The 18,310-nt window shown below is 47.4% G+C and overlaps 5 protein-coding genes across 5 annotated transcripts; 2 read left to right on the top strand and 3 right to left on the bottom strand.

Moving 5' to 3' along the window:
• Nucleotides 1-1,174: 1,174 nt before the first annotated feature.
• On the top strand, nucleotides 1,175-3,135 carry BHQ10_000973 (uncharacterized protein; the record flags this gene model as incomplete). The annotated part of the gene is made up of 2 exons (XM_040882677.1): nucleotides 1,175-2,069; nucleotides 2,129-3,135. The coding sequence occupies 2 exons, from the start codon at nucleotides 1,175-1,177 to the stop codon at nucleotides 3,133-3,135; spliced, it is 1,902 nt and encodes a 633-aa protein (XP_040729478.1).
• Nucleotides 3,136-3,550: 415 nt separating this feature from the next.
• On the bottom strand, nucleotides 3,551-9,372 carry BHQ10_000974 (uncharacterized protein; the record flags this gene model as incomplete). The annotated part of the gene is made up of 2 exons (XM_040872573.1): nucleotides 3,551-3,777; nucleotides 9,370-9,372. Coding segments are annotated over 2 exons (230 nt in total), but the record flags the coding sequence as incomplete, so codon positions are not given.
• Nucleotides 9,373-10,519: 1,147 nt separating this feature from the next.
• Nucleotides 10,520-13,024, top strand: BHQ10_000975 (uncharacterized protein; the record flags this gene model as incomplete). The annotated part of the gene is made up of 6 exons (XM_040882698.1): nucleotides 10,520-10,566; nucleotides 10,621-10,733; nucleotides 10,795-11,102; nucleotides 12,269-12,687; nucleotides 12,742-12,859; nucleotides 12,920-13,024. The coding sequence occupies 6 exons, from the start codon at nucleotides 10,520-10,522 to the stop codon at nucleotides 13,022-13,024; spliced, it is 1,110 nt and encodes a 369-aa protein (XP_040729480.1).
• Nucleotides 13,025-13,447: 423 nt separating this feature from the next.
• On the bottom strand, nucleotides 13,448-14,929 carry BHQ10_000976 (uncharacterized protein; the record flags this gene model as incomplete). The annotated part of the gene is made up of 1 exon (XM_040882709.1): nucleotides 13,448-14,929. One exon carries the CDS (start codon nucleotides 14,927-14,929, stop codon nucleotides 13,448-13,450), a length of 1,482 nt encoding a protein of 493 aa, XP_040729481.1.
• Nucleotides 14,930-17,251: 2,322 nt separating this feature from the next.
• Nucleotides 17,252-18,181, bottom strand: BHQ10_000977 (uncharacterized protein; the record flags this gene model as incomplete). Its single annotated transcript, XM_040882720.1, has 3 exons — nucleotides 17,252-17,498; nucleotides 17,557-17,927; nucleotides 17,987-18,181. 3 exons carry the CDS (start codon nucleotides 18,179-18,181, stop codon nucleotides 17,252-17,254), a joined length of 813 nt encoding a protein of 270 aa, XP_040729482.1.
• Nucleotides 18,182-18,310: the final 129 nt, after the last annotated feature.

The raw sequence follows: 18,310 nt of genomic DNA on the forward strand, positions 1-18,310 counted from the left end.
ACTGTTCAAAAGATTACTAGTTGGGAAGTGGTTCAAAGAAATTCCAGTCAATGATGCCACGTTATTTACCCGGTAATTGCCTAGTGATTGAGAAATGTGTTCTCTAAGCCTGCTATCATATCATAAACTATTAACACCTTACTGTAACTGAAAAAGATGACAATCCGTTGTTATAGCACGGAGATACAAATCTCACGTGTGAGGCCTTATGTAATTTGGTGTGCGAATCCTACTTTCTATTGATTCACACTTATTTATCAATTTAAGCCCACGTACGAGGCCTTATCTTGTTGTCGAATTTGGTGCACGAATTCCCCAACCTGTGACAGGCGGCCAATCTAGCTACCTAGGTGCCTACGTACAACGAATATCGAAAATAAGGAGGGAAAGAAGAAGAAATTTAACACCCCTCACCAATGAGCTCTTATGTGCGCTTCCTTTGTCCTCCTATTTGCTAATATGGCACCGCTGAGGAGATTCCCGTTACGGCACTGCCTAGGGTCCTTGCCCTAGATGCGGATTGCTCCGGTCAACCCCCAACAGCATCATATCAAAGCTCCAGAGCTCAGGGAACTGTCACACAACCCCCGGATCTAATTGACACACGCTCATGTACGAATCTAGGCTTACAATATCACCAACAAGGCCTCATTCTGGTGTTGAATTTGATGCGCGAATCCCCACAACCCCCATTCTAGTTGACATGCGCACTCACGTACAGATCTAGGGCACAAATCTACATTGAGCCTACGAACGAGCCTACGTACATACGAGATTGGTGGTGCACGTGATGTCATCAGACAAAGTGTCTTTGTTCAATGGAGATAACCCGTCACTACGCTCTTACAACAAACCACTATTTGCCGCTATTGGTGAAAGTATGCCTAATAGGCTACAACTCCAGCAGCCAAAACATTCTACCAACTCTACCAACGTTTTCAAGTGCATCATCTTTATCTATTACTGGTTCTTCCCTAGCGAGTAATTTTGAAAAAGATTACTTTGCTGTTGTCACTTCCAGCGAAGGACACAACATTGCACTGAACCTTGGCATCTAGGTACAGTACCACGAAAATAAGTTTCCGCGCTCTTGTGCGGATAATATGGGTACGAGGGGTGCGACAACTTATTTCATCCCACTGTAAGTAAGCCATTATATGCTTTTTGGTCCAATATGGCCATCGCAGTTGAGCAGGTCGACACTCGCTGGCCCTATCGGGCAGGGTATCCCCGTCTTCTTCGACCTGAGATTATCAACGCAGACGACGAGGAAGAAGCCAGCCCGATTTATAAATCCGAGTACAAGGAACTGGAATCTCGTATCGACACGATTATCGGTACTTACAACATCCCTAAAGGATCACATCCTCCTGAAGTATGTCTTCGAGCACAGAAATTCGGCATGTCTAAGCTATGGCGCGTCCTAGTGGACTGTACCTACGAGAAGGGGAAAAGCGACAGTAAAATGTGGGCAAAAGCCGTGACTGAAATCCACACAGCAGCAAAGGAGGTAGCCAAAGAAGGGAGAGAGGTTGGTGTTGAGCTCTGTGATAGGGCATTTGAGCGCAGTTCTCATATCTGTACGCCTCCTGATTCTAGTAGTCTGGAGGCAAACTGGGACGTGGGACGAGATTATTGCCACCAGATTCTTCAATTATTCGAGAATCGCCCTACCATGTTCCAGATTATGACTCCCGTCGGCCGATGCTCACGGGGTTGGCATGAATATGAATGGACGACAGTTGTTCTATTCGAGGCGATAGATGCTGAGGACGTTGCATGGGATTTCCTAGAAGAACGAATGCGCGCTCTACTACCAGATGATATCGGTATTGAAATCCGCCAGCGAGCGAACCCACTGTTCTGTTTTGATGGTGCTCCTGGAATTATCGCTTACCGACAGCTGGACCTCAAAGCATATGTGAGACCTCCTAAGCCCGGGTGCGAATTCAGTCAACATAACCAAAATACAAGAGCAGGAACCATGGGTGGCTACATCGTCACAGAGGCAGCCGATACCAAGATGAGAACGACTTTTGGAGTGACGAACGCGCATGTGGCGCTAGGAAGTAAGTTTCAAACACTGTATGCCACCTGGATAGTCATTTGCTAAGAGAAAATTTCATAGGCTACAAAGAAATGTCTCTCAACACATCAGCCGATTATGACATCAACTTTCAATCGCCGAGTGGAAGCCGTCGCATAAAACATGAAACTGTACTGCTCAATGAAATCGCGAAAGCCGAAAGCAGAATCCAGACTCAGCATGAGATTATCGAATCGATCCAAGAACAAGACCCTGTTCTCTTTCAGCGCTTAGGAAAATCTCTATCAATCAATCAGGCAAATCTTGCTTTCCTGAAAAAGGACCTCCAATTAGTTCAAAGCGATCTCCATATTGGATCAGTATACAAGGTGAAACTCGGCCATAGTGAGTACAAAACAACCGCAGGACAGACAGAGAGACTTGTGATGGATCTTGCCTTGCTCAAAATAAAACCAGACTGTTTAGCACATGAAAAACCTCACGAGATCCATTGGAAGGAGAACTTTGAAGACCCGATAATCGAAAAGGATACAACATGTCACTTTTGGGAGGTTGACTCACTGGGGGAGCATATCAAAGTCGTTTCAAGACTATCCCGGTCAGGATCATACACAATGGGCACTGTGAGCAATTTCCAAGCCTACTGTGTAGAACATGAAGAGGAGGGCCGCTCAGGAGAATTCAAGGGATTCGCCTGGGTGATTACCTGCCCTCGGAGGCATGGCAATCCCGATGAGCCGGATGCACGGAGGCCGTTTGCCGCACCTGGGGATTCCGGTTCGTTCGTCATTGCCGCTGCAGATTGGAAGTATGATGGAAAGGAGAACAAGATAACCATGCTACCTTCAAGGGAGGCTGCGGTGACCAATGATCCGTCACAACATCCATTCACTGTCGGTCTACTTTTTGGCGCATCTGATTCGTCGGACATAGCATTATTCATTCCATTCGATGCTGTGAAATCAGAAATTGAATCCATGACAGGGGAAAAATTAGTATGGCCACAAAAACGCACGGCGTCCCTTAAGGAGGCGAAAGCGAGCTTGCCCTCTTGGATGAAGGATGGACAAGATAATTTATGTGGATGAATGCCCTCGGCGGTTGATTCGTGGCTATTATTATCTAAAACATTCCCATTGAAAACAATCAAAGTTTCTCGATACAAGATGAAGGCGTTGGGGAGGGCTTCTGTTCGCTATCACCAGATTCTGCTGTAGTCGGCATAGCTTTTATATTATGTATACATTAGCTTTAGCTAGCTTTAGCTAGCTTTAGTGAATTCAAGACTGATGCAATAGATAAAGGACGAAGAAGAAGAAGATGAAAGAATGAAAAATTGAGTAATAACTACTCCAAAATAGCTCAAACAACTGACCAGCACAATGCAGTGATTATTCAAAGAATGACAAGAAGAGAAGTAAAACAGTCAAACTATCTTCGATGGGAATAATTGCTCAGAAAAGGAGAGACTTGACATATATGAGATACGAAGGGGACATGCACCTAAGGCACATTATCTAGAATTTTGACCATCTTTTTGGACCGGACTGGGTCTTCAACGACAAATGACCGCCGTTTCAAGACCAACTCCAAGGTATCAACGACTTTATGAAAAGAGGAAGCTGCACCGCGCTCTTGACGGAATCGAACGAGACTTAGATTGGCGTGTCGTCCGTGTTCGAGCACAGTGAAGAACTCTGCAGAGAATTCGACCGGACGTAGATTGAGGTCTGCATACACGATTAGCTTTAGCCACGAACCATTAGGAGGATACTTACAGTTCGACTCGCAAACACGTCCCCGGACTACATTCTCAGCCCTGTCAAGGAATACACCGTCCATTCCGTAAACTTTCCACTCACGAAGCGTTCTGTAAATCTCCTTACGAATCTTCACTTTCGGTATCTTGAATGCAATAATTCGTACTGCGGGCTTGACGTGGAAGAATCTGGCAAACCAATTCTGATTGGCACCCGATAGTCGACGTGTGCGGTTTGTAGAGGGAACTGGAACGTGGCTCAGTGCAGTATCATTTGATTCAATCTGACGTAGGGCATCGTCTTGATCATGCGATGAGTCTCCTATTTTGTCTTAGCCTGCCACTTCTGATTTGATATCAGCTCACTACTTACCTGTAAGGCTGTCACTGTCCGTCTTGTCTATTTTCCTCTTGCTGAAAATCTTCAGGAAACTAGAACGAGACTTTTCTGCGGATGCTTTTCTTGGAATCTTCTTTTGTTCTGTGTCTAGAGGAGCCTCAATACTGATTGAACCTGCCGGAGCTGTCTTTGCGCTCGGTAAAGTCGCTTCCTGATCGTTTTCATCATGTACGTAGGACTTGTGTTTACCGAACCACGACCACTTCTTCTCGTTGGATGATTTAGCACTGGATCGACGGGAGTCTGGGCCTTCCGATATCGTCTCCAATACCATCGGAAGCCGTGAATTATATCGTAAACTGGTTGCAACGGAGTCGCTGCTTGTTCGTTGCTCGGATGCAACACCTTGCTTGCGAATATGAATGACGGAGTCAGCAGAACTGTGGCGCGATCTGCTTATCGGAGCAGGAATCCCGGTAACAGCACTTCTTTTTCGTATTGTCAAAGGCTTGATGTCATCAATGGATGGTAAAGAAGAGTCTTTTGGCACCACCCTAATGGTAGATTTTGTTTCAAGATTCTGCGAGACTCTAGGAGAAGGTTCGGGTGTAGCATGATGATCAACGCGATGTAGATCATAGCCACTTGATGTCTCTAACGGTGTGAATATCTCTTCAGATATAGAAGGCAAATAGCCCGTATCCACAACAGGTTTCGGAAGTGGCTCAGACAGTATACGCCTATTTGGGTTTTCAGCAACAAACTCGGACTTGGCCTTGCTGCGCGCGATATCTTGCTCAATTAATCGATCGAGATGGGCTATGACTTCGCACAGATAGTCTGGTAGGCCTGCAGCCTCGGCCTTGGTAGAATGCTCGATTAGTTTGCGACGGGTTTCGGCAAGCTCCTTCACAGTGTAAGATGCTGGCAAATCAGCAATCTTGTCTAGTGCCTCGCTGCTTTCACCTGCATGGGACCTTTCTGCTGCTTCCTCATGAATGGACATAGATGTGGCAGTAGTCGCAGTGCTAACAGCCGTATGCCCAGTAGAAACCGACGATCTGTTGAAGGCTTCCTCGCAAATTTGACTGAGCTCGTGAGAAACTTTTCTCGCTTCTTCTCCCCAGAAGTTATCCCTTATCTTCCTCACCAATAAGTCTTGCTCTAGACTAGCAACAACATCTGATGTACGGACAACTGCAGGTTGCGCTGGAAGCACAGGACTGCTCATTCGTACGGAAGATGGTGCGGCAGTAAGTAGATTGGAGCTCTTATCGTTAGCCAACAAATGAGCAATGGAACCCTGCGACTTGGAATAATCTCCTGCTGATTTAGCTGAGGAACCTCCACCGGATTTATTTCTGACATGGCGAAATGATACATTCCGTCTATATCCAGCTCGATGTTGAGGTGCGGGACTATAACCACGACGGGACGTGGCCAAGGAACTTTTTGACTGAAATGAGCGTTGTGCCTTCTTTTTCCTGTTCCATTGTATAATTTCGACGGACGAGCTTGCAATGATATCTGCCCTCGGAGGAGAAGACGGGGGAACAGCATCATCTTCCACTTCCACAACTACATCCTCTGGTGTTTTGTGAATAGCATCATCTCGATGAATGGTAACCTTCGCATATTGCACTGTAGACGTAGCTACCGGAGTTCGAGATGCTCTGAATGGGTCATAGCTGGCAGATGATCCGGGCTCTCTTCCACTATTACTGCGCCGACTCGCTTCGGTAAGGATAGAGAACTGAGATCGACGGCGACTATGTCCTTGCATTCGACCATTTTTCGAGTGCTTGGCTACTGCTCTTGTGGCAGCGGGTGGACGAGATATGTGATGATAGTCGCTTGCAGAGTACTCAAGGGGCTGTCCATGGTAGTTCTCCAACTGTTCGTCGCGAAATTTGATGAGGGCATTGTAGAACATCTTCTCGTGATTTGGCCTATTTCTACTTAGAATAATGGATCCAGAAGAAGAAAGGAACGATACTTACTCTAGAGAGAGAAGCCGCTCTATTAGGCTTTCCGTATTAGCACTATGCCACAAAGTCTGAAGGCTTCGCAGAAGCTCCAGGTCAATGTCGGCACGAGAGGGTACGGCTGGACCACAATCTTTGGCTGATAGAGGTGGTGGAGGACCAAGTTGATGTTGAGACATGGCTTGATGTAAGATCTCATACTTTTTGAGAAGGGGATGATTGAACATGCTTTGTATACTGATTCGGTCCTCTGGTCTCTTTTGTAGAATCCTCTGAATCAAATCAGCTGCTTCTACCGACAGCCATGTGGGTATATGATAGTTTCCCTTCTTCACCAAATGTAAAGTATTCGACAGGTCGCCACCATCAAACGGTAAGAAGCCGGTCAATAGTGCAAAGAGAATAATTCCACAACTCCAAATGTCAGCTTTATCACCGCGATATCTTCGACCGTAGATTATCTCTGGAGCCGCATAATGAGGACTTCCGCATGAAGTGTTGAGCCAGTGACCCGCTGGTTGTAGAGCAGCCATGCCAAAATCCGCTAGTTTGATGTTGTGATTCGGATCCAAGAGTATGTTTTCGGGCTTGAGATCACGATGGCAAATGTTGAATCTATGGCAATATGCAAGTCCAGAGATTATTTGCCGAAATAATCGAACCGCTTCTTCTTCGGGAAGAGGGCCGTGAGTTGATACATAGTCGAAAAGCTCGCCGCCTTCGACATATTCGAGAACAAGATAGCTGTCAAAGTAAGCAGCCAAGTCAGAGGAGTGATGCATTTGTTGTCAACTTACAGTTCGCCTCGGTTCTCCCAGATGTCGTATAAATTGATAACGTTGGGATGTTCAATCAGTTTCATAATTACTACCTCTCGCTCGATTCCAAATGGCATTGGCCGTGTAGCCTGGTCTCCTAAAATAGATGCATTCCTATCCATCGCAGCTATACTTTCGCTCTGGACCATGGCCGCAGATTTTTTCGACACGATTTTTATCGCCGCAGCTTGCCCTGTCACCGCATGCTTGGCCAATCTAACGCGGCCAGTGGCGCCTTTGCCCAATGTCCTTCCCAATTGCCAAGGTCCAACATGTGTTTTTCGTTTTCCTTTCCCTGAAGCTGTTGAAGTGGTTGATATCGCTGAGTTTCGGTTCGAAGTAGCTGGTGAATCAGTAGCTACAGAAAGCCGTGCGGTATCTGCCACCACTACAGGCGAATTATGGGTAATTTGAGGTTGTGTGGTTTCAATTGACTTGAGACGTTCGTGACGGGGTGTCGTCGGATCGACTCCAGGTGTTATAATCGTTGGACCGTGATTTGAACGAGCAGCAGCATCTGCCAGGGGCTGCCTACCCTGTGCCGAGCGATTTCCAGCATTATCCATGGCGTACCCTGCAAGTACGTCCGTGGTTGCGACTAAATGGCGCAGTCCAGTATTCAAAGGCTCGATATCATTCCACTTGAGCTTGGTTGTCCTGGTTCTGTCGGGCGTATCAAGGCACTACAGGCGTAAGATCTCGTCTCGACCGAGACAGTACTTCTTTGTTTCCTGCAAGTTGTAGACGCTCTTGGTGTTGCAAGTGTTGTCCAATATCGACGAGTCCAGCACAGTCAGTGGCAAGATATCGATTGTAGGGATTCTATGTATTAGTCAAAAAAGCAAAGTCGAGAGATAAAAAGCAAATAAAAAAAAATACTTAAATGAGGATGAAGAATAATAATGAGTGTGAAACCTATAGAAGTGAATGTGACATGGAGCGAATGACGAAGTGTCTATAGACAGACAGCTGGACAGCGTTGTGGTGCTAGTTGTTGGAGATGAAAGAGAGAGAGAAAGAGACATGAGGGAATAGCGAGACCAGCATGACTGAGGATTGGATACACACAATGAACAAGCAAACATAGAGGAAGAATGGGATCTGGAGTATGAGGTTTGTTGATAACCCCGCGCCCATTCCTGGTGGCCTTGTTTTTGAGGAATGTGCATGCCCTGGCTCTTTCCCTTTCTGCCAGCAACCACTACCACAATAAACATCCCACGTACAACTCTCTCTCCCAGCCTTAAAACAAGGGTTTTCTCTCGTGTATGATTTATCTGCTATCATACTGTCAGTCCTGAGATGCTCTGTAGAAGGTAGTCTATCTTGATACTCGAATCATGTCAAGTATCGTTGGTAATAGCTTTCATTCCACGATCAAAACAGCTAATTCCAAGCGCCGATCAACAACACTACTCTGTTATCGCCCAATCGACGATTAGCTAGATTCCTGGAGTGAACATTCCAGTTGAGGCATGATGATTTCACAGTCAAGGCCGAGGCATTCATACATTGAAGAGGTAGACTCTGTTCATAGGCATTGATATTTATTCTAGGAGATTCGCTACTGAGGGTGTGTGCCGTACACCTAGGTATGACTGAGTATCGTATTGGCTGATGTCTACCTTGTGGTGGTGCCGAGTCGCGTGGATGCATTCCTATCCCTTCCTGGCCAGAAATTGAAATCATAGCGCAGAAATGACTGATAGAAAGCAATTCTGCTGAAATGTGATTCGTATAAGCTTGAACACCATAGTTTGGTAGTTATTAAAGGAAATAATTCGAGAATGCGTAGTTGAATGGAGATGAGGTTATTCTGGCTCACACAAACTGCCTAATACGGTATGGCCGGCCCTCTCACGCAGAACAATCGAGAAAACATCCCTTGCTGTGCACCTGATTACCAATGCTGCTCTGAAATCTCGGCCTGGTCGACATCCACCCCTTCCACAAACCATCGACCTTCGCCATTCCCATCGGACCCTAAAACAAGGTCGTTCCCCGACATCTGGCGCTTCCGCATCTTGCCCGTTTCATAGTCAAACGTCCAGTCTTCCAGACCATAGCATCTCTTCCACTTCATCCCATCGCTGGAGTCTTGATACTCGTACCAAAACTGCACGGCGATGCGGTTGTCAGTAAACGCAAAGAGCTCTTTGCGGAGACGGTAGGATTTCTCCTTTTGCCATTTCTTGACAAGAAAAGCTTTGACCTCATCTGTGCCTGAGAGGAAGGAGTCCCGGTTGCGCCAGATTGTGTCGGGAGTATATGCTTTCGATACCCGTTCAGGGTCTCTGGAGGGTGTTAGCATCTCTTCCTCCTGCGCCGGCGTCTACGACGTACTGGGTGTTCCATAAGTCTTGAGCTGCCTTGACCTTCTTGCGGGCAGTCTCTGCAGTGAATGGGGGTTTGATGTCAGCCATGATAGCGATGATTATCTCTCTTCGGTTTCAACTAGTTGCTTGCTTATATATTCGATTCTTGGGTGGCACTGTGGACGTGCGAGTAAATATATAGTAAATAGTTAACTTAGCGCTTGATGGAAGGATGACACATCTGCGACATGAGCTTATTCAAGGTTGCTCCACTAATTGCCTGTATAAGCAAGTGCAACCGTGAGATGATTCAATGATTGATTAGCAACGCTCTAAAAGCTCGATTAGGAAGATCTAGACGGCCAATCAGATATGCTCCGTCTCTTCTACATACCACCATTACTATGTATTATGTATGGTTCTTTGAGTAGAGCTGTAGTTCATATTAGCTGTAGTTCATATTAGCTGTACCGCACCTACTACACTACATAGTAGCAGTGGTGGATCATGACGGAGAGAGACATGCTCAGGTCCTTCCGAATTCGGCATAAAGTGCGCGCGCATCACGTGGCCACGCGTCACCTGCAAGTCAACGAGCGTGTCAGTTCTCCGCTAGTGAGGGGCAACTCACGCAAACTCGGAAACTTCCCGCCGAGATCGCTGATTTTTCACCTTCTGGTCGGCTCTGCTCTTTTCAACTTCTGGCGAATTCGATCTGCTTCGGCCCACTCTGCCATGCTATCTCGAGTGGTCTGATCTGATGCAATTGGACCGCCCTGGATTTGTCATGGAGACTCGCCAGACTCCCAGATTAGTCACATCGACGTTCTGGCTCGGGTCGGGTTCATCATCGGCTCCTCCTGGACTGCTGCCACGCGGATTCATTCACCTTCCTGTCTAACAAAAAGCAATTGGCGACTTGAGCGGTTGTTGACTGGTCCGCCTATCAGATGGATCATCGGCTTGCAATTTGGTATGGTATGACCAGTGAAAAAACACATGCGGTGAAAAGACGGCCATCGGGTCCGGCGACGGCTTATCATGCGATTGTACCGTGTACCCACAGCAATCTCGGTGGGCGAGGGACAACCAAGGTACCACCGAGAGTACCTGGGCGAACCTATATAAGGCCATGACATGTCTATCGTGCCGTCCGCCTCCGTGACATTTATCTGATCTGATAACCTTTCACATCACGAACTACGCTCTATCATTACAGTCCAACATCCAAAACACTACATACACACACTTCACAATGTCTCTCCAGCCAGGTGACCAGTTCCCCGAGAACGTTGTCTTCTCGTGAGTGCTCTCCCTGCTGATTTTTTGTTGTATGTCGACACTAACCGGTCACAGCTACATCCCTTGGGTCGAGGAGTCGGCTGATATCAAGTCCTGCGGTATCCCTATCAACTACAACGCTTCCAAGGAGTGGGCCGACAAGAAGGTTGTAGTCTTCGCCTTGCCTGGTGAGTCCTGCAAACTTTTTCGCTTTTGCTTGAGAACCAGCTACTAATACTCCTTTTGCAGGTGCCTTCACTCCCGTCTGCTCTGCCGCCCACGTTCCCGGATACATTGAGAACCTTCCCGCCTTGAGGGCTAAGGGTGTTGATGTTGTCGCCGTTCTCGCCTACAACGATGCCTACGTCATGAGCGCTTGGGGTAAGGCTAACGGCGTCACTGGCGACGACATTCTTTTCCTGTCTGACCCCGAGGCCAAGTTCTCCAAAAGCATCGGCTGGGCTGACGATGAGGGCCGTACCTACCGTTACGCCATCATCATTGACCACGGCAAGGTCACTTTCGCTAAGAAGGAGCGTTCCAAGAACGTTCTTGAGGTGAGCTTTCTCGCATGCTTTGTTGATTCATTCGAAGTCACTAACCATTCCTTCTCATCGAAATAGGTTACCGACGCCGAGTCTATCCTCAAGGCTCTTTAAATGTTTTCATGACTTGACTTGCCAGCGTATCCGTGACGATCAATCTCTTCGCCGACGAGGGCGAATTCTTGGACGAGCGGAATAATGACCTTTCCTTTGTTTTAGAATTTGCTTGAGATAGACTACAATGATAGACATAGAATCCACGAACAATTTTGTTGTCACATTATCCATTGAAAACTCCTGTTGGTCGTTTCTATGTCTCGGCATAGAGATTACACGTACTAGTACGTAGGGCTATCAGATCGGGACGTACTCCGAGATGCTGAGAAGAACCACCTCCTGTCACCCAATCTGACTTGGTAAACCATAGAATGACCGGCATAAAATAAACACACGTTCCGGGTAAAATTCACCATGTTGACTATTTCACACCATCGCAGCTCAACATGCCGGTGGCGATAAGATCGGTTTCATTCCCACTCCGTGCGATGGCTCGGAAGATCCTTGAGCTGATCACAGAAGTGCAAATAGGATTCAATTATCTGCACGATGTTTAATACTTTCTGGGTCGCAGCTGGTGCCATGCCTACTGTTCCGTTTCAAAAGAGGGGACGGTCTTGACTGTACCCCGGCTCCCGCAGTCGCATATATATTTCTTGCTTTCGGCTATCGGTATAGTGAGTTCGTCATCATCAAACTGGGGCAGTTTTCGCTCAAAGCGCATGTTGAAGTGTATCTTAGAAAAACCTATCAAGATGAATGATAAAATTAAAGAGGATTAGGAAATTAGGTCAAGCCCTACGTAGCTCTTCTACAATGACGCAATTGATCACCATATGCACTAGTCCTAGCTGAGCCTAGTACGATATATCTGCTTATCAATGATCTGATATTGAAGACGGCCCCTTCGACTGTACCTTTTCTCACCATCAACAATCACACTCCAGTCATCCTATTGATGTTGACGATGGAGGATGTCAGATATCGGTTCTATGGGCATTAACCCTGCAGACGCAGTCGCTGCCGCGATAGACGATGGCAAGACACATCTCCTTTTAGCCTCGGTATTCTTCTCCGATTCATATTGACTTAGCATCGTTCCACTGACAATCTGTATACAGAGTGGCTCTGTTGCTACCATCAAATTACCCTTGATAATATCCGCTTTGCGAAATCATGCCAACCTCGCGATCCGTGTCGTCCTCACGAAATCCGCCTCTTACTTCCTTCAAGGCCAATCTGCGGAACAGCCCACCATCGCCTCCATAGCCAAGCTGCCTAATGTCGAAGCCGTATACCAAGATGAAGACGAAATGACTGAATCATGGGTTCGTGGTGCGGGAATCTTACACATCAATCTGCGCAAATGGGCGGATATACTGGTCGTTGCGCCGTTGAGCGCAAATACGTTGGCCAAGATTGTCAATGGGATAAGTGATAATTTGTTGACGAATGTGATACGAGCTTGGGATACCTCTGGTCTAGTTGATGGAGGTGCTAGAAAGAGGATATTGGTGGCTCCTGCGATGAATGCAGCTATGTTTGTTACCTTTGCATGTCATATATTTGAATATTTACTGATCGGATTGGACAGGTGGCTGCAACCGATTACCAAGAAACAGATCCTCGTATTGGATAAGGAATGGGGCATTGAGGCTGATGCAGGAAATCTCGAGCATCAAGGATGGTTTGAAGTGTTGAAACCGATTGAGGTATGACTACAACAGAGGTGCCTTTGATTTGACCAATTATAGTTGCTGATTGACCTTTAGAAATCCCTTGCTTGCGGGGACGTTGGTGTTGGAGGCATGATGGAATGGACAAATATCGTAGGAATCATTGAACGACGACTAGATCTTATTGCTCCAACGAAATAAGATCTATATGATTGGCATCTCTGTTCGAAGCGAAGCGTTCCAAAACTGAATAGACTAATATACTAGAGTTTGTCCGGAAAAGTATATAGTGGATGATCAAGTACATTAATTGCTTACAAATAGGTAGTTAAAGTGATGGTCTCATGGACCGTGTTTTAACCATTAAGACTAGGGTATGTAGTAACGACCTTCCAAGTCAACGTGATCATGTCTTAACTTCACATGTATCGTTCAATGTTACATACGGTTTTATTTATTTAGCGGAGATTTGAATAAGTATGACTCTACGGATGAATGCTGAGGTATAAATTCAGGTCCATGTTAGAATAACCTATCAAATGATGACCCTATGGTGTTTACACATCTAGACTCTCCACGTCTGAGGAGTCAAATATATAAATAGTACAGGATTCGAGACTACACTTACCATTCAGGCTCAATCCAATAATCCCTCCAAGCACCCACTTCTGCATCCGCGAATACATCTATACTCCCCTGCACTCCGTCGCTGCCAACACTCCAAATCCCATTCTCCACAAGCTCACGCCACCGGTCCATCAACTTCTCCAATCTCTGAGCCCGCCATTCCCCTCCAAACGGATGGAACGCTCCAAATTGGAAAAGCTGGGTGTGTGATCCTGCGTCTACGAGACTTCCGTCACTCCGCCTGACTGCGTATTGATCCTCGTTAAAATTTGATCTCAGACCAAACGGCAGTAACAGTCGGAATCCTTCTTCGGCAATGTCGCCATCACCTCGGCGGATAAGTTCACTGTACAATCCTGCTAGGATAGGTTGTCCATCTTTGTATGGGACGTTGGGCTGTAGATCGTTGGCGGTCACGAATGTGCGACGAATCTCCTTGTTGAATCCGACGGTTCGCCGTTTATCTGTAGCTGCGAAGATGAGGACAGATGGGATGATTTCGTCACCTTCTTCATTACGAGCTGCTTGAAGGGCTGTAAACTGTTGCTGAGCTACGAATTTGGTAGCGTCATGCGGTACTTCTAGACCAGGTGCGATGTGTCTGAAGCGTGGAGTCCTGACTTTGGTCAGAACAGAGCGGATGAAGCAATCCCGTGGGACGGATGCTGCGTCAAGATCTGCATGGGCCAATAGTGGTGTGTCGGGTGTGATAGTTAACAATGAATCAGACGGCATTCTCGCTTCGATGGCGGCCGAAAGCTTCTCAATCGCCGCAACGGCACTGTCAACCTGCGCGAGACTATAAGGCTGCCACATCCACGGCCCAAGTTGATCAGCAGCCGAGGTCCCTGAACGGCCGTCATCATCCCACACCCTCTGCGGACCGGCAGTAACCTTCCCAATTCGTAGCATGTAAATCCAATTGGTAAGCATGGTCTCTAGCGGAAACCACATATCGAGATGCTCATCAACAGGGCTTACACTCTCAATATTCTCTTGGCAAAGTGTCATGGCTACTTGATGACGCTGCTGGTCGTAAACCAGACCCACGCTGTGCCCCCCATGCTCAGACCAAGAGCCGTAGAGAATGACGAATCGCTCTTTGTTGTCCAAGCTGTTTTCTTCAATGAAGAAGAGTTCATCCGCGGGTATGACTGCCACATCCGCGACCCAGTAGGAAAGCCCCTCATTCGGCACCGGCATGATGATGGACTCTAGGTAAGATATCAGTCCGGCGTCCAAACGGCCACGCGAGATTTCTGAGTCATCATGCTGACGCTCAAAGTACTTAGGACGGGCTAACAACTCGTCGAGATCTTCAGGACTGCGCTGGTGATATGCCATCCAGCCGTAGGCCACTAGATAATTGTGCAGTCTTGCGCAGCGCTCATAGTCTAGACCTTCCGTGTCGGTGCGCGCCGGGTTCAAGTCCGATACTAATGCATCGTCAATGTCGAGAAGGAGTCGAGGGTTGGCCATTAGGTCTAAGTTGCTCGTTGCAGCGCTAGCTGTAGGAGCGTCGGCTTGCTCTTCGCCAAGTAGAAGGAGAAGAACCGCTGCCAATACAATTACTAACAGCCCGACTATTTCTGACGGCCTGGATGACAGGAGCGGCATATCGTGTTAGCCAGAATCTGTTTTCTGCATTTCTGCGTGTGGTTGTCAGCTGCGTTCTGCCTGAACCGGTTCTTCCATGATCGAAGGTGAGATCTTGAAGGAAGAACATGGGTACCTGCGGCAAGCTAGTTAGTCCACTAACTAATTAAGCACTAAAGCCTTGCCCTCGTCACCATCCTCACGACTGAGCATGAGCATGGCTGATTAAATGTCAATCCCGTCAATATCCAGATGCATTTCAGTGCATATCACAAAATACACCGGTACCAGACGAAAAGCTCCATACCAAAATAGCAATACCAAAATTACCCCGTAATGTACGCTACGATGCATGCGGCAAGGAAGCGTAACTTACTGCGTAGTACAAGAAAAAGCAAAATTAATGGGGGCTGAATACGTAACATACAACTAGCTCTTGGCGGGACGGGCCGCTTGCTGGGAACAACGCTACGTAATTCTACTTTCCGCAGGATTCTACTAGTAGTTACCGTGTCTGAATGGAGAAGCCTTTGCATACCGTATCAGGCACAGTCGTGTTTGCAATTCATCTAGTATCATTCCGATCATCGATCATCACCGCACTGCCAGCCTGTGATCTGCGTGAACAAAACATTTACTTTGGGCGTTGACTCGATGTCGGGATCATCCCAGCCGAGGTATCATCTCTATGAAACAGGTTCAAATGCTACTGCAACTGCACCTGTCTGTAGCATCTGGAATAGAGAAATTTTGATAGAACAAGTAATTGATTGATCAGACAGCCGCCCATACATAAACATAAAGTAATCAGTTATCCACTCAAACAAGGGGTAAAATCTAAAACAAACACGCAATCTCGAACGCAAACACAAAATAATCAGATAGCCACCCAGAAACAGAAACAACATGGATTACAAGTCGGCATAAAACCTGGAAAGTCACACGCGCACCACACAAGGATCAAACAGATTCGGACCAAGTCGACATCGTGCTCGGACCCAAAGGGTTCCAGACCAGTCGAAACGCAAGTAACAGTAAATCAGCAAAATGCCGCTAATCTCGCAACTTTTGATTCCACCCATGCCATAACCAGTATCTCGTGCAAAAAGGTCCTTGAAGCACCAAACGACCAGTAACCCGAGGATGAAATGTCACAAGAACCGCCCGAAGCGCTCAAAGAATCACGAAAGTGCCACCGTACGACAGATGCATTATTTGGAAAACGAAAAATTCGCAAACTGCCACCCGAATATTTTGGCGAAAAGAGACGAGAAATGATGCCGCCCCGTTCCCATGAATATTTCACATGGTGTAAAAACACAAAAGACAGATGTCCATCCGGAAATATATCGCGACCAGAGTACCAACGGAATAAAAGAGAAAAATCAGTGCAGCCTCCCGTGCAGAAGAACAAACATGGCGTAGAACATGGAAAGTCATTGAAGACACATTAATGGGTCGCCCCAAGTATTTTATCAGAATGAAATCTTCCGTCTTTCAATAAGTCGATACGAAAGAAAACGATGAAGCAGAAATTCGAGTAAACAATCGTCCGGAGTCTCGCAAGATATTGAGCTAACATCATCAAACAGGACTGAACCCGGAATGTAGTCTGAATCAGTCCTGTAGTCTATGACGTTCGCCTTCGAGTCTTCGTTTCAGAAAGCAAAGAGATTGTACCCTGCGCCAGGCAGGGAAGAGAGGATCTAGTTAACGCAAGCGTCCTGCAATCCTTCCAATCCAAGGTAGTGGATAATCCAGCCATTCACTACCCAGCTGTCTCGGAAAACAATGTTGTCGCGTACAAGAAGAGCCCCAAACAGTTGTGAAACTGCGAAACAATGCGTCGTGGAGGAGTAAAAATGATAATGGTGGTAATAAATGATAGTACAGCTTCGGCTCGCCGTGCGCAAATTATGGAATTGGTTGTGCGACCTGCACAGGGGTTCATAGTCCATCGTATCGTTGAGGGAGCAGTGTCGCCTAGCATCTCAAACATATTTTGTAATCTTTTTTTTCGTGTAGTCGTATCGTCGCCGGGAGTTCATAGACACCACAGCAAGTCGCACATGCTGACTCAGAATCGAATCGCTGAGTTTTAAACCTTTCGATTCAATTGGTTGAGCATATCGCTGTCTGTACTGGACCGGCCACCGCTTGCGCTGGCTGCATCACCAGGAGGGTTATTGAGAATATCTCGAACATTCAATCCTCCACGTGAAGGGCCTGGAGTCGCAATTGGAGGCGGAGTTCCATGGGCTGGCATTGGTGGATAGCCTGGACGATCGTAGGCATAAGATTGTGGAGACGGACGTCTATCCTGTGGCGGGCCATGATAGTAGGGTGCTGGAGGGAAACCTGGTGCTTGAGGGCCTGTGGAGACTGGCGCGAGGTTGATGGGCTCGGGATACTCGAAGCCTGCACCTGAGCCTCGTCGACCTCCCTGCTGGCGCTAGACAGTATGTTAGCCCATGATGAATCGCAGACAGAAAGCTATGAACCAAACTTACTTGATCGTGAGGCACATGGTGCTGTATAGGAGGAGGCGGAATTCGATCATCCATATGAGGAGGACGGCCATAGGGAGCTTGATAATAAGCACCTTGTGGTGGAGGAAGTGTGCTCTCAGGCATCGCTTGCTGTTGTGGCGGGAGAGGTTGGCCATGAGCTCCATATAACACGACGTTATCGCCGGGATAGCCACGACCGCGCCCTCCTTGGGTTTGCGGACGCAGCAAGTGAGGGTAGGCTGCATGGGCGGGAACGAAGGCTTGCGCTTGCGAGGACACCGGTGTGAACATGCATTCCTGGTTGAATCGAACACAGTTGGTGCAGCGTCCATCAGGGGAGCTCTCGAAACCGGAACAACGAATCTGTATGTCTTTTGGGTCAGCAATCATTCTTGAAGATTGTACCTCGTAAATGTAGGGAATGGCTGACCTTGCGACGACGACAATAACGGCAAGCTATAGCTGTTCGCTGCCTCGGGGCGGCGGCTTGGTAGACCACTTGGGATCCTGGTGGAGGTTGAGCGTACATGTCGGGCGGTCGTTGGTAAGGACCAGGAGCAGGTGGAGGAGGTAAACGATGGTAGGGGTCCTGAGAACCTTGAACCTGAGAGTGTACTGCAGCCATGCCAGATGGTTGTGCCTGAGGGTAGGCAGAAGGAGGAGGGTATGCCGGTTGGGGATAGGGCTGTTGGTTATACGGAGCTGCAGGATGCGACTGAGGATAAGAGGAAGGGTAGGTCGACGGCGGCGGCGG

This window comes from Talaromyces amestolkiae, assembly GCF_001896365.1.
Source record: "Talaromyces amestolkiae strain CIB chromosome Unknown scaffold1.1, whole genome shotgun sequence".
NCBI classification, from domain to species: domain Eukaryota; kingdom Fungi; phylum Ascomycota; class Eurotiomycetes; order Eurotiales; family Trichocomaceae; genus Talaromyces; species Talaromyces amestolkiae.